Source organism: Nycticebus coucang, chromosome 5, assembly GCF_027406575.1.
Source record: "Nycticebus coucang isolate mNycCou1 chromosome 5, mNycCou1.pri, whole genome shotgun sequence".
NCBI lineage: Eukaryota > Metazoa > Chordata > Mammalia > Primates > Lorisidae > Nycticebus > Nycticebus coucang.
In genome coordinates, this window is record NC_069784.1 from 53,353,933 (window position 1) to 53,370,523 (window position 16,591).

The 16,591-nt window shown below is 42.0% G+C and overlaps 1 protein-coding gene and 1 pseudogene across 4 annotated transcripts in view; both read right to left on the reverse strand.

Annotated features, from left to right (window-relative positions):
- Positions 1-2,918: 2,918 nt before the first annotated feature.
- LOC128586539 (nucleolar RNA helicase 2-like) lies at positions 2,919-4,919 on the reverse strand (annotated as a pseudogene).
- An 8,549-nt stretch (positions 4,920-13,468) lies between these two features.
- LOC128586161 (myomegalin-like) overlaps positions 13,469-16,591 on the reverse strand; it is a 39,748-nt gene continuing 36,625 nt past the window's right edge. For 2 of the 4 annotated variants that reach the window (XM_053591753.1, XM_053591750.1), the window contains 2 exons: positions 15,652-15,783; positions 13,469-14,608 (listed from right to left, as the gene is read on the reverse strand). In XM_053591753.1, coding sequence (XP_053447728.1) covers positions 14,364-14,608; positions 15,652-15,783 — 377 coding nt within the window. In that variant the 3' untranslated portion in view covers positions 13,469-14,363. Of the gene's footprint in view, positions 14,609-14,925; positions 15,172-15,651; positions 15,784-16,591 lie in introns of those variants that run through there. The other 2 variants (XM_053591752.1, XM_053591751.1) reach the window with 2 other exon arrangements.

Consider the following 16,591-nt stretch of genomic DNA (forward strand, 5'->3'; position numbering starts at 1 on the left):
ATGATGCACTCTACTCGGGGCAACAGAGTGAGAAACTGAGAGGAGAAGGGCTAGGTATACCCTTCTGAGAAAGTAAGTACAACTGAGTCCATAAGGACTGAAAAATGCAAGAAGCTTATGCACATCAGATGGACTAATAATGCATTTTGTTGATTTCTAAAGCACCCCCAAACACAAGAGAGAATGTATTGAATGGGCACTGCCATTATTCAGATTCTTTACTGTCTTTATTATGCCGTAAGACAGTATTGTATACATTAACTCATCTTATAGTAAAAACATTTTATGTATAACTGTAAACTGCTGCAAGGATAGCTCAAACTTTAAAATGGATTATAATTTTAATCCATTTTATGATATATAAATTGGAAAATAGTTTCTCTGTAGAAAACAGTAAAAATGATAACATTGCCCAGCCTACCCCAACAAGTCATTTAAACCAAATAGTAGCTAAATACATTATACATTTAAAATATGATTTAAATTCTGGGATCCAGGAGAAACTTTAGTTTCACTTATTGAAACAGTTATATGTTTTTCTTAAAATTGAGTTATGTGAAGTGAAATTCCTATGAATTTCCCTATTACTCCTGATTTAATACCTGAATATTTTTCTTTTTTTTTTTTTTTTTTTTTAATTTGGCCGGGGCTGGGTTTGAACCCGCCACCTCCGGCATATGGGACCGGCGCCCTACCCACTGAGCCACAGGCGCCGCCCCTGAATATTTTTCTTTAGGCCAGTCTATAGTTCACATCAAGTTTTAGCTGTTCTTCCCTAATCTGTTTGATAAAGTACCCATTCCTATCCAAATCACGAAATGTTTTGTTAGTAAACCGTATCCATAATTGGGCAAAACCCAGAATTTAATAAATTATAACCCACAAGGTATATGTGGATATCACCAAACATCTTCCCCTAATTCCCTGTGACTTGATGGGAAACCACAACTGACAAAATTAACAAGCAGATCAAGGATAAAAGCAAGAGAATTCTGAGAACAGAAGGCAAGAAACATCTAGTCAGGATTCAAAGATAGAACTGAAGTTCAAAAGAAAAAGGACGTTGCCTCAAGGATCAGGAGTTAGGTCGGCAATCAGAGCCTCTCTAGTGCAAGGTGATCAAGTAAACAGAAATAAAGACTGGATTAAGCAAGAGAAACCTGGGTCTAGCAAGATTTTAGTTGTTCACACTGAATGAGAACAAGACAGAGCATGTAGTTTTAATTATCCTAGCATAGTCTGTTCCAGGATTCTCAGTATGGAATCTCTAGGAATTAAGGCAAGAAGACAATGCCACTGTCACACTCCTGTGCTGTGTGGAATGTTTCCCAGAGAAATGGTATCTGAGAAATCAGGCAGAGTTAACTAGCTAAGGGCTACATTAAGTTCTTCAGTTTCCTCAAATCAACAACTTAAAATATCCATACAGTTTGTCATAAAAGGAAGTCTCTAAGGATCTGAAAACCTTTCACTAGAGAAGCTGTTTAACAGAAACCGAGTCTCCTGGTAGCTTTAGGAACAAAGCCTCTGAGAACCTAACCTGGCTCATTCCACCTAAAAGCCGGATCAGGCCCAGTAGAATTTAACCTCTAGAAATATTAATGATCTATTAAGTTTTCACCAGTAGAAGAATATTTAATAATGCTTCTTCACTTGTTCTCTTTGCTCTCCACAGTTGTGAATGTTTTCCTCTTGTATGTAAAGAATATTCTGGTGGTTTTCTTTTTTAACCTACCTATAACAATGCTAATCTGTGCCCCCTCCCTTAATTCCTTCTTGGTAAATAATGTTAATCTCCCAATAGGAAGAAGTGGAGTACATTGTCATTTAAGTACCATTTATCCAGCCTTCTTACAAAGAAAGCTATGGAGCCATCTTACACATTTAGAATTCCTTAAAGACAGTGGCTTTCTATTAAAATGTATGCTTTCTATTAAAATGTATTTCTGGTGGGGCTCAGTGGCTCACATCTGTAATCCTAGCACTCTGGGAAGCTGAGGCCAGTGGATTGCTCTGAGCTCACGGATTCGAGACCAGCTTGAGCAAGAGTGAGACCTCATCTCTAAAAATAGCCTGGCATTGTGGTGGGCACCTATAATCCTAGCTACTCGGAAGGCTAAGGCAAGAGAATCACTTGAGCCCTAGAGTTGGAGGTTGCTGTGAGATCTGACACCATGGCATTCTATGGAGGGTGACAAAGTGAGACTCTATTTCAAAAAAAAAAAAATGTACTTCTATATATACTATGGGTGAAGAATTCATGGAAGCACAAGTCACCTTATGATGAGAAGCTAAAAAGGTATCAAAATGCACATAATATAGGTAACCTATACTGAATGTACTACACCTTCCAAACCTAGAACATATAATGGCATAAACTGTATTATAACCCAGCTAAGTTTAAAATCTTGTTTCAAACCATTGCTCAGTATGAACTCTCAGAAGACAAGTTACAGAATGACATGAGTAATTGTTTGGCAGGTGGTTGAGGCATGCCATTTACAGAACTTTGACTTCCAAAGGCTCGAAGTGGTCCTTGAGAGACTGTTGCATTCCTTTAAGTATGGAAGGACCCTATTAACAGCCATTTTTAAGTATAAAGACAGGTCAAAATGTACAGTCAGAAACATGCTTGCTTTTACCTTGTAACCTATACACAATGCATTAGAATAAAAATGAAATGACTTTCCAACACCTTTTCAAAAGGAAAACCTGATGAAATAGCAATAAAGTTACAAACGATAATGATCAGATAAAATAATTTAGATGAAGCTTGTCTGTCTGAAAGAAGAGGGGACTAACTGGCAAGTGGTCCCAAGGAGGCACAATATGCTTTTAACTTTGTATGAAAAAGAATGTTGACTTCTATACTGCCAAACATTATTCTCTTTTCTGCTATAAAAATCCTCTACTTCTACTTATTTACTGAATGCTTTATTGAAATTCCATTTCTGGCCTTTGTTTTGGGATCTGTTGCTTTTGTTGCTACCTCCTGAATGCTGTCCCCTGAAGCTTCTGTTTCCTACCAGTGTACCCCTGGAGGCTCGATAGCCTTCCAGCTCTGGTTGCTCTGTGGCCACAGCGAGCTTCCAGCGTTGTGAATCATGCCATGTCTCCTGTCACTGGTGCAGTAGGTACATCAAAGCACACACCCAGCTTTCCTTTGAGAAAGACCATTCCCTTCCCCTTGGAATCAACATCCCCTCCCAGTTGCTCTTTTAAGTTCTTTCCAAGCATAACTAATATTTGGCATTTCAGCCAAGCACTGCAAGATCACAGTCACAAAACACACTTCTGAGTTCATCAAAGAGCTCTGGTCTACTGACGCAGTGCCTGAAATATGGCCAGTGCTGCCACAAGGGCTTCCACAGCTCCCTTCTCCTCTATCAGCTCCTCTGCTGACTCCTTGAAGTGAGAAACAGCAGTGGGAGGCACAGAACCCAAAAGCTGATGCCATCTTTGCTGGACGCTTTTATTATTTCTGTTGCAGAAGGAACACCTATTCATTTAAACGTAATTCCCACTTTTTGTTCCACTTGTACCAAATTATATTCTTCCCTGTGCTGGTAAAAGCTGCTGCAAACCCCTGCCCTTCCAGCTCTACCTGTCCAGCCAAGGCAACGAATTCTGTACAACCAAATCAACCTCAGGGATGTCTAACCATGTGCAGCAACATTGCTTGCCACCAAAACTCCAAAAGCTCTAAAACCTTTCAGGGTGATTTCCTTTTGCTTCTGTGGGATCTCCATGTAATGACTGCTCATCCTGCCTAGTAGCCACTTCTGTGACAGCTCCTGGGCTTCTTTCTTGGTTTCACAGAAGATGATACTGCACCCTTGATGACCACTGTACACTCAGATCACAGCCCCAGTCACTGCTGCCCTCTGAGTCCAGTGGCTCTTGATGGCCAGATGCTCCACAGTTATTGCAGTTTTCTGTCTTTCTGCTAATGAGGTCCACTTGTAAGTTTCATGCATTTCTAAGCAACATTAAATACCCAACGAGGGTAAGTTGCAGAAAAAAGCAGTGTTTGGGGTTGTCTTCAGAATCTTTCTTGTATGCAACACTTAAAATCTCTTCCACTTCATCTTCAAAACCCGTATCCAACATCAGGTCGACTTCATCCAGGACAACATGCGTAAGTTTGGTGAGATCCAGTTTGTCATTCTGTAGGTGACCTTTGATCCGTCCTGGTGTTCCAACCAGGATATCAATCCCGTTCCACAGGCGTTCAATTTGACCTCCACAGGGAGTTCCACCATAAAAACAAGTCACTGCCAGCTTTTTTGTGATGTCACTAAAGTCTTTGCTTACTTGTTTGCTAACTCTCTTGTAGGTACAAGAACTTGTACCTGAGGGGGACAACCTCTCTTCCTTGCAGTTCTCCCTGAAGTTTCGAAATCAAAGGGATGGCAAATGTTTTCCCAGTTCCTGTCCGTGCCTGAGCAATTAAGCCCTTCCCAAGGTAGACATGAGGGAAAGTCTTTGTATGGGAAATAGGAAGGTCACCCTTCAGCCTTTGAGAAGCTTAATAGTCAGATATGGGAAAATGAGAGAAAGTGCCCTTTTTATGTTCCACAGGTATTTCTTGCTCTATCTCACTGTACTTTCTTCACCGGCAGTTTCAGTGGAGTTAGGTCAGGTTCAGGATGAGAGAATCCATTCTTCAGTTCAGGGCTCTTCTCTCCTGTTTCTCCATTCACTTCCTCTTCTTCATGCTCTGGGGCTTTGGAGCACCTGCTTCTTCAGAAAACGTCTCACTTCTTAACGTTTTTGACTTTAGGAGAAACAACTTTCTTCTCCAAGGGTTCCTTTTTCTTTTTCACACTTGCTTTTAGGTGAAACAATGTTATCTTGAGATGGCTCCTCTTTCTTTTTGCCTTTTTGGCTTTAGGAGAATTCATGTCAGCTTCAGAAGGAAGCTGCTTTCTTTGTAACTTATTTAGCTTTGGGGGAATGATTTCTTCCTCTTCTGCTGCCTCTTTGGTCTTACTCGATTTTGGTCTCTCTCTCCTGAATTTGCTTTTGCAGCATCTCCACTTGTTCCTGGTTGGGTCTGATTCCAAATTGGCATCACTAAGAAAGAAGTCCTCCCAGCATTATTCAGCACCTGCTGCCCCGGTCCACCGGTCTCCTCAACCATGTGGAAAGGAAGGCATTATTCACATTCTTGTATTGCTTGGCACCCTATATTGCTTGGCACTCAGTTAATGCTCCTAACAATCATGAGGTAATTTTTTTTTATTATCTTGGTCTTAGAGATAAAGAATTTGAGCCTAGCTTAAATACCGGAGAGCCTAAATTATTTGTCCAAGGCAAAACCCAAAAAGCAGTAAGTGGTGGCAAACCCAGAACCTAGTGTGGATTGTGGGGACAAGTACATCTGCTCACCAAAAGCAAGAGACATTAAATTAGAAGGTCAAAGAAAGTGCCCAGAGGGTTGAGCCCAGGGTAAAAATTAGGCCCAGATATTCTAAATTAGTCATGATATCACTCGGTTTTAGAAGTACTTCTGGATGACAGTTTTATTTAAATCTGAGGGGCCAGATGTTTTTAGATGTCAGAATTTGTTATTCTTTTAGGAACATGATATAGAACACATTTCTACTACATAACCCCTCTAGCGAGGACTGGCACTATATCCCATAATCAAATCTATTGGGAGTCTATAAATGTGGGCACTACTGTCTTGCCCTGGTCACTTCTGGCTCATAAAATGAGGGTAACATTAGTTGAAGTCTAGACATGCCTCGGGAAATACAAATTTTTCTGTTGCTTCTCCTTCACAGTTCTATGAAAGCTTCTGTCACTCCACCTTCCTTTACTCTTGAAATCCTGAAGCTGAGGTTGAGAGGACAGCAGAGACTCCCCAGGCATTCTGTCTCCTCTGAGTGCTCTGCTGACTGGGGGCTGTGAAGGGGGATAAAGGGAGGGGCAAGTTCTCAGTACTGCAGAGCTGTCAGCCTCAAGGTGAGCTCACCACCCACACACAATGAGATCCAAGGCAAAGGCAGAGGAAAGAACCACTGCGGGTATCTGAGGTGGAGCCAGCCCTCCATAGCCACATAATGGCCCCTGGGAGGGCCTATACTTCTTTGAGTTCAGTGAAATAAGTGTGGTGTCTGAATTCCTGGGAGCTGAGCGTAGGGTCTAGGTGTCAGGAGATGCAGGGAGGTGTATTTGTGGGAGGCTGGTGAGGAATGCAGGAGCTGTTGAGGTAGTGTGGGCAGCTTTGTGATAACCTACTGAAAAAGGTAACATCTAATGAAGACAAGCAACACAAAAACTATGCAACAAAACTATTTATTTAAAAGACCAAAATAGGACTGAACCCAGCTTTCAACAGAGGCTCCCGTCCAGAAGGAGAGTTAAGGGACAGGAATTTAGTAAATATCCTGGTGGACTTGAGCCTCACCAAGAGAGAAGGTTGAAGAACGCACATCAACACCGCTGAGGCAAGCTGTGATCACAAGGACGCAAACAAAAGGTACAAAATCCACCACCAAGCGGACGGGAGTCCCCCTCCCCCATGAGACCGGCTCAAGAGCCCCACAATTAAATAAGCAGGCGGAAATTAAAGGCCCTCCCACTACACTCCACGGGAGAGACCTTCTAAAAACTGGACCTACCTCCCCTACTGGGGTGCCGTGGCGTTCTCCTGCCGGGCATAAAACTGAATAAAACTTTAAAAATCCTTTGCCGGCAACCCTGAATCCCCAACACTCCCCTCCCGCCCACTGAGGTCTGGAGGCCTGTCCCCCAGGAGTTCGGATCCTTGAGTGATTTCTCAAGGGGAGTGGACAGTCCCCAAGTTGCGACTGGTCAGCATTGACTCTGAGGCACGCGAGTGAGGAGAGGGCACCGGGCTGAGGGGGAGTCACGCCTCTGCGGCACTTCCCTGTGGTGCGGTGCAGCAGCCCTCCCCGGGCGGGTGTAAAACTGAATGAAACTCTAGCTTCCCCCCACTCCCAATCGGGGTCTGGGGGCCTATCCCTGAAGAGTTCGGATTCTTGGGGGATCTCTTGAGGGGTGTGGACCCAGCATAAACTGCGGCCGCTCAGTGCTGACTCTGGGGTGCGAGACAGAGGAGAAAAGGGTCGGCTGAGTGCCCACACCAGAGCAGCAGTTCCCTGGAGGTAGATCAATAGCCGTTTTTTCTTTAACGGCAGAACGCTCACTTCTGGATATTCTGAGGCCACATCCCCTGTCTCCCTGGGCAACCAGAGGAGGCCACCGGTAAGCGGGGGATTTCCTGACACTGCTCACAAACCTGGGAAGCTTCCAGGGCGGGGCCGACCCAGAGAGGTGAAACCTCCAGCAGCAAAGACGTTTGAACTCAGAACAGCCCGTCTTCTGTAGGCGATTTCGGCAGGAACAGAGACAGAACCCCACAAAGTTGTCTGTTCTGTTCTGTTCTGTTCTGTTAGCAGCATCCATCAGGGACAGGGCTAAGCCTGAGTGAACACCTCCTTCCCATCACCTGCATCAAGCACTCAAAGATGTCAGGCCCCATCTCCTCCTGCTAGACAGCGGCAGTCTGAGGGGGCCTGGCAGACTTCCTTGTGATTCAGGCAGGTGCAAACCCCTGGAGTGTCTGTTCACTACAGGCAACTGGGTTAGCCATCTGCAGAGATACCAGTGACTGGGTCCGACGGAGGGGCAAAGTGGGGAAGGAGACATCAACCTTCCCAGACTGCTCTGTTTGCTGGGTGGCTCCTCCTGACTCCACGCTGCACTGGGGTGAGCCGTGTCACAGGAGTCACCAGGCCCCTGTGATCCAGTTCCCAGAGACCTCTTGAACTCTCCCACCCGAGACAGGTGCCGATTGAGACAGTTGATTTGGACCTTTTGAACTGGGCTAATAGACTGAGGACTTTTCAGGCGGTGCCCTGGGTGTGCGGTTGTAGGAAGGTTTGATTCTCCTTTTCCAACTGGGGCCAGAGGTGGGCAGGCGGGGTGACTTAATTGCTGATTTTTCCACACAGCTAAGACTTCAAGCCAGAGTAGAAGTTGCAATAGGATCGAACAGAAACCAGCTGAAAACAAGACAGAACCACTTTGCTCCACCACACCAGACAGGGCCCCAGTTTCTCAGGCCACAACACTGTACGGGCCCTCGATAAAGCCCCAGGGGAAAAACCAAAGGGAGTAAAATAACCATGGGGCGGAATCAGCGGAAAAACTCTGGTTACATGAATACCCAGAATAGATCAACCCCCCCCAAGAAAAGATATGGCAAATGTGATTGAAGATCCCATTCATAAACAACTGGCTGAGATGTCAGAAATTGAATTCAGAATTTGGATTGCAGACAAGATTAATAAAATGGAATTAGGAATTCGAGGAGAAATTCAAAAGTTGTCTCAAGAATTTAGCGAATTTAAAGACAAAACCACCAAAGACTTAGACACACTGAAGCAAGAATTTACAGCCCTCAAAGATATGAAAAATACAGTAGAATCCCTCAGTAACAGAATGGAGCAAGCAGAAGAAAGGATTTCTGACATTGAAGATAAAGTCTTCAAATGCTCCCAATCTCTCAAAGGGGAAGAGAAATGGAGAGCAAAAACGGATCACTCACTCAGAGAGCTCTCAGATAATTCGAAAAAAAAGCAATATAAGAATTATAGGGATTTCTGAGAACGATGAAGTGGCCTCCGAGGGCACAGAGGCCCTTCTGCATGAAATTATGAAAGAAAATTTTCCAGACATGCCTAGAGAATCTGAAATTCAGATAGCAGACAGTTTCAGAACCCCAGCACGATTCAACCCCAATAAGTCATCCCCCAGACATATCATAATTAGCTTCACTAAAGTTAACATGAAAGAGAAGATTCTCAAAGCAGTCCGGCGAAAGAAAACTATTATGTACAAAGGTAAGAATATTAGAATAACTGCAGATCTCTCTGCTGAAACTTTTCAAGCCAGAAGAGGGTGGTCATCAACTTTTAATCTCCTAAAGCAAAATAACTTTCAACCCAGGATCTTGTATCCAGCTAAACTGAGTTTCATCTATGATGGAGAAATTAAATACTTCAATGACATATGTTGAAAAAATTTGCCATAAGTAAACCAGCTCTTCAGGATATTCTCAGACCTATCCTCCACAATGACCAACCCAATCCTATACCACAAAAGTAAACTCACTCAGAAACTTCGGATCAAACTCCAACTTCCACACTGGTGAAAGGATTAAAAATGTCCACTGGACCTTTGAAAAACTCGATACCCAAAATTCCACCAGACTTATCAATACTCTCCATCAATGTGAATAGCTTAAACTGTCCTCTAAAGAGACATAGGTTAGCTGACTGGATACAAAAACTCAAGCCAGATATTTCTTGCATACAAGAGTCACATCTCAACTTAAAAGACAAATACAGACTCAGGGTGAAAGGATGGTTATCCATATTTCAGGCAAATGGTAATCAGAAAAAAGCAGGTGTTGCAATTTTATTTGCAGATACAGTAGGCTTTAAACCATCAAAAGTAAGGAAGGACAAGAATGGTCACTTCATATATGTTAAGGGTAATACTCAACATGATGAGATCTCAATTATTAATATCTATGCACCCAACCAGAATGCACCTCAATTTATAAGAGAAACTCTAACAGACATGAGTAACTTGATTTCCTCCAGCTCCATAATCGTTGGAGATTTCAACACTCCTTTGGCAGTGTTGGATCGATCCTCCAGCAAGAAGCTGAGCAAAGAAATCTTAGATTTAAACCTAACCATCCAATATTTACATTTAGCAGACATCTACAGAACATTTCATCCCAACAAAACTGAATACACATACTTCTCACCAGCCCACGGAACTTACTCCAAAATTGACCACATTTTAGGTCACAAGTCTAACCTCAGTAAATTTAAAGGAATAGAAATTATTCCATGCATCTTCTCGGACCATCATGGAATAAAACTTGAATTGAGTAACAACAGGAATTTGCATACTCATACAAAAACATGGAAGTTAAATAACCTTATGCTGAATGATAGCTTGGTCAGAGATGAGATTAAGAAAGAAATCGCCAATTTTTTGGAACAAAATGACAATGAAGACACAAACTATCAGAACCTCTGGGACACTGCAAAGGCAGTTCTAAGAGGGAAATTTATAGCACTGCAAGCCTTCCTCAAGAGAACGGAAAGAGAGGAAGTTAACAACTTAATGGGACATCTCAAGCAACTGGAAAAGGAAGAACAGTCCAACCCCAAACCCAGTAGAAGAAAAGAAATAAACAAAATTAGAGCAGAATTAAATGAAATTGAAAACAAAAGAATAATACAACAGATCAATAAATCAAAAAGCTGGTTTTTTGAAAAGGTCAATAAAATAGATAAACTTCTGGCCAACCTAATCAGGAAAAAAAGAGTAAAATCTCTAATCTCATCGATCAGAAACAACAAAGACGAAATAACAACAGACTCATCAGAAATCCAAAAAGTCCTTAATGAATATTACAAGAAACTTTATTCTCAGAAATATGAAAATCTGAAGGAAATTGACCAATACTTGGAAGCGCGCCACCTTCCAAGACTTAACCAGAATCAAGTGGAAATGTTGAACAGACCCATATCAAGTTCAGAAATAGCATCAACTATACAAAACCTCCCTAAAAAGAAATGCCCGGGACCAGATGGTTTCACGTCAGAATTCTACCAAACCTTTAAAGAGGAATTAGTACCTATATTACTCAACCTGTTCCAAAATGTAGAAAAAGAAGGAAGACTACCCAACACGTTCTATGAAGCAAACATCACCCTGATCCCCAAACCAGGAAAAGACCCAACAAGAAAAGAAAATTATAGACCAATATCACTAATGAATATAGATGCAAAAATATTCAACAAGATCCTAACAAACAGAATCCAGCAACACATCAAACAAATTGTACATCATGACCAAGTTGGTTTTATCCCAGGGTGTCAAGGCTGGTTCAATATACGTAAATCTATAAATGTAATTCAGCACATAAACAAATTAAAAAACAAAGACCATATGATTCTCTCAATTGATGCAGAAAAAGCTTTTGATAATATCCAGCATCGCTTCATGATCAGAACACTCAAGAAAATTGGTCTAGAAGGGACTTTTCTTAAACTGATAGAGGCCATCTACGGCAAACCCACAGCCAATATCATATTGAATGGAGTTAAATTGGAATCATTTCCACTCAGATCAGGAACCAGACAAGGCTGCCCATTGTCTCCATTGCTTTTCAACATTGTAATGGAAGTTTTAGCCACCGCAATTAGGGAAGAAAAGGCGATCAAGGGTATCCATATAGGGTCAGAAGAGATCAAACTTTCGCTCTTCACAGATGATATGATTGTGTATCTGGAAAACACTAGGGACTCTACTACAAAACTCCTAGAAGTGATCAAGGAATACAGCAGCGTCTCAGGTTACAAAATCAACATCCATAAATCGGTAGCCTTTATATACACCAACAACAGTCAAGTTGAAAAAACAGTTAAGGACTCTATCCCATTCACAGTAGTGCCAAAGAAGATGAAATATTTGGGAATTTACCTAACAAAAGACGTGAAAGATCTCTATAAAGAGAACTATGAAACTCTAAGAAAAGAAATAGCTGAAAATGTTAACAAATGGAAAAACATACCATGCTCATGGCTGGGAAGAATCAACATTATCAAAATGTCCATACTACCCAAAGCAATATATAATTTCAACGCACTCCCTATTAAAGCTCCACTGTCATATTTTAAAGATCTTGAAAAAACATTACTTCGTTTTATATGGAATCAGAAAAAACCTCGAATTGCCAAGACATTACTCAGAAATAAAAACAAAACAGGAGGAATCACACTACCAGACCTCAGACTTTACTACAAATCGATAGTGATCAAAACAGCATGGTATTGGCACAAAAACAGAGAAGTAGATATCTGGAACAGAATAGAGAACCAAGAGATGAATCCAGCTACTTACCGCTATTTGATTTTTGACAAGCCAATTAAAAACATCCAGTGGGGAAAAGATTCCTTATTTAACAAATGGTGCTGGGTGAACTGGCTGGCAACCTGCAGAAGACTGAAATTGGACCCACACCTTTCACCATTAACTAAGATAGACTCTCATTGGATTAAAGATTTAAACTTAAAACATGAAACTATAAAAATACTAGAGGAGAATGCAGGGAAAACCCTTGAAGAAATTGGTCTGGGTGAGTATTTCATGAGGAGAACCCCCCGGGCAATTGAAGCAGCTTCAAAAATACACTACTGGGACTTGATCAAACTAAAAAGTTTCTGCACAGCTAAGAACACAGTAAGCAAAGCAAGCAGACAGCCCTCAGAATGGGAGAAGATATTTGCAGGGTACATCTCTGACAAAGGTTTAATAACCAGAATCCACAGAGAACTCAAACGCATCAGCAAGTAAAAAACAAGGGATCCCATCGCAGGCTGGGCAAGGGATTTGAAGAGAAACTTCTCTGAAGAAGACAGGTGCACGGCCTTCAGACATATGAAAAAATGCTCATCATCTTTAATCATCAGAGAAATGCAAATCAAAACTACTTTGAGATATCATCTAACTCCAATGAGACTAGCCTATATCACAAAATCTCAAGACCAGAAATGTTGGCGTGGATGCGGAGAAAAGGGAACACTTCTGCACTGCTGGTGGGAATGCCAATTAATACATTCCTTTTGGAAAGATATATGGAGAACACTCAGAGATCTAAAAATAGATCTGCCATTCAATCCTGTAATTCCTCTGCTGGGCATATACCCAGAAGACCAAAAATCACAACATAACAAAGATATTTGTACCAGAATGTTTATTGCAGCCCAATTCATAATAGCTAAGTCATGGAAAAAGCCCAAGTGCCCATCGATCCACGAATGGATTAATAAATTGTGGTATATGTATACCATGGAATACTATGCAGCCTTAAAGAAAGATGGAGACTTTACCTCTTTCATGTTTACATGGATGGAGCTGGAACATATTCTTCTTAGTAAAGTATCTCAAGAATGGAAGAAAAAGTACCCAATGTACTCAGCCCTACTATGAAACTAATTTGGGGCTCTCACATGAAAGCTATAACCCAGTTACAACTTAACAATAGGGGGAAGTGGGAAAGGGGGGGATGAGTAGAGGGAGGGGGATCGGTGGGATCACACCTGTGGTGCATCTTACAGGGGTATTTGCGAAACTTGGTAGATGTAGAATGTAAAGGTTTTGGCACAGTAACTGAGATAACGCCGGAAAGGCTATGTTAACCACTGTGATAAAAATGTGTCAAATGGTCTATGAAGCGAGTGTATGATGCCCCATGATCATATCAATGTATACAGTTATGATTTAATAAAAAAAAATAAATTAATTAAATTAAATTAAAAAAAATAAAAGACCAAAATATAAATATTGATTAAAAAATCATAGAAAAACCTACAGTTGGATTGTTCCTAAGGTACCTCATTCAGCAAGATTTCCTTTCAGGGATTCCCTCTAAGACATTTCTCCTGAGGAAACATCCCCTGTGCCCTTGAACACCTGCTCCATGATGAGGCATGCTGCTTCTTTTATTGGGACAGTTTCAGTTGAGAGAAATTGCTCTCTTCATCAAGTCCTCCTCGGGCCTTCATGTCACTTGCACTCACTGGTGTTCATTCTGTCCTCTAACTTCATAGACAAAGTCTAATTTCAATTTCATATGGAAGCCATTCAAATATTTGATGGACCTGGATTATTACAGTATATTTACGGTATATTTTCCTCAGGTAGCTTTTCCTTATAAAATATTCCTGTATCATCCTCTGAAAACCCTAGCTAAGATACATGCCTTTTTAAAAAGCTAGCATCCAGAAGTCTTCTTTAAGCTGAGTTATACACTGGCCAATGTAGAGAACATGGGTCTGATTTTTACCGTTGGCTCAACCCTCTGGGCACTTCCTTTGACCTCCTAACTTATGTCACTTAAAATTTGCTCTTGGTGAACCGTTTTGGCTATCAGTGCCTATCTTTTCTACATGGTGACACACTGTCTAATTAATATCAAACTATTCTTAGTTTTCTAAAGATAAAAATATAATTACTCATATGTTAAAATACATTTTAATAATTTTGAGATTTTGACAATTGCTGTCTACTAGGCTTAAGGAAACTGTTTTTTGTTTTGTTTTATTTTGTTTTTGAGACATAGGTCTTGCTCTGTTGCCTAGGCTAGAGGGTATTGGCATCATTATACCTCATTGCAACCTCCAATTCCTGGGGTCAAGAGATCCTCCTGCCTCCAACTCCCTGGTAACTGGAACCATAAGCCCACACCCCCACCTGGCTAATTTTTTCTATTTTTCGTAGAGACAAGGCTTTTGCTATGTTGCTCAGGCTAGTCTGGAAATCCTGGTCACAAGTACTTCTCCCACATTGGCCTTCCAAAGTGCTGGGATACAGGACTGAGCTATTGTGCTGGCCAGTCTACATGACTTCTCACTGGTCATTCCCACTGAGAGACAGCGTCTGTCATTCTCCTGAATGGAGCTCACCTGGGTCTGGTAAATTGTTCTCATTTTAAACCATTCAGATTTCATTCTACTAGGTGATAATAGGTTTTCTGTTCTTTGCAAGCCTGTAACAGGAGTCAAAGAATTCTCTAGTTACTAGGGAGACCAAGCTATGATGATGGCACTGTCCTCTAACATAGGCAACACAGCAAAATCTCAAATAACAATCCAGAAGGCCTGCCTGCCTACCTCATACCTCTTGTCCACTATCAATATTTCTTACCTTCCTCCAGCATGGCCTTTCATTCTAATCTTCTTAAATAGAGAAAACTCACTTCCCCTTGAACATTTTTGGTGAATTCCAGGCCATTCTGGGTCTTATTCTTTCCTACACGAATTTTACTCTTTATAAAGTACCCAAAATATATATATATATGAACAATATTTTTAAATAGCAATTTATTAATTTGATCTATTCATTTAAGAATAATTCTGATGACTACAAGTTTGCACCCAAAAATGTTGTTAGGACTGGGAAAGTTCTGGAGTACATTCTTCTAGACACACCAGGTGTCATGTCACAGGATGTCCTGGCCAGAGCCAGAAGGATGACTCTGAGTATGTGAACGAGGGGCTGTGAAAGAGACATCTGGGGCTGAGTGGGCAGTACCTAAAGGGAGAGAGAGAGCTGCAATGAAGTTCTAGAGAGACTCAGGGAGATCTTTCCATGATTGTGCCAAATATAAACTGGTATTCCTTCCCCTCCTCGTTCATATGCAGTTGGAAGTGGGAAAGGCCGTGGTGGTATAAGGTGGGATATGGCCCTCCCTCTGTTTAAGAGGGCACCAGAGAAATCTTGGTGCTACCACTTGCCAGTGAGGCCATCAGCCCAAGAACAGCAGCAGGCAGTAACGAGTCACAAGACGGGCATCACATCAGACAGCTCTGAACACAGGACCTAGCCCTGCCTGGGGCCAGCTACTTGGTCTTCTTTTATAAAGTAGGGACAATAGCACCTTCTCTGCTTCCTTATCTGAGCTGATTATTAGGAAATGAAAATAATGCACACTAATGTGCTTTAAAACTATACACCTCTGTCCCAAGAGCCTATATGCCTTTTTGAGCCTGCCTAGATGTGGACAGAAACAGAAATTTCAGCCTTTCCTACTTTTTCCTTGGTCAGCATTGCTGAGCACATGCTCCAGCCTCTCCCGCAGGCGGTCATTGATGCAGACGGACTCCTCCAGGCGCTGGCGCAGCTTCTGGATCTCAACAAGATTCTTTTCCAGCAGGTCAGCCCCTGTTTACACATCAGCAAGACATGGGAGAGGTAGGAGATAGGAAAGCCTGATTGTGCCTGCACAGGTCGGGGGCCTGCCTGGGGGCTTTCTGCAAGATCCCTGCCAATCTTTATCCTTCTACCAACCCTCTTCTCTCTCCTGGGCATCCAGGCAGCACCAGGCAACTTTATTTAAGAGCTTCTGTGCCTTCAGTTACAAGTGGGCCTCTTGAAAGAAACTTTGCAGGGCTTCCTCCCAGACAGAGACTGAGGACATGTAAGGGAGATGGACACTGGGCTAGAACCTCTGGCGCGGGAAACTGTGTCTGGGTAGGACTGGCCTAGCAACAGGAAAGGTTGTCTACCTCCCGGGTCTAACTGATAACAACCCAGAAGGCCTCTCTGCCCACCTCATCCCTCTTCTACCTGATGATCCCTGACTGAACAACCATTCTATTCACCTACTCATAAAGGGAAAGAGCAAGATAAAGGCATATGAGATTAAACCAGGTGTGAATAATGAGTGATACTGAGTGTTTTTCTTTGACCAATTTTGGTGAAGAGGAACATGGAAGAGCCTGGGGCAGTGTCAGGACCAGAAGGTTGAACAGGAGAGAAGGGAACAATCTGCAAGGAAGGAAAAAGATCCACACAGGGGAGAGAAAGGCCAAGAATAGGCTTCATCTGCTGGGACAATTTGTTAGGGTCAAGTTTTTTTTTTTTTTTTTTGGTTTTTGGTCGGAGGGTCAAGTTTTTCTCTGACAATTTCAAATGTCTTATTGTTATACTAACTGAGATCCAGAAGCTGCTTCAAGCTGCTCCTTCACAT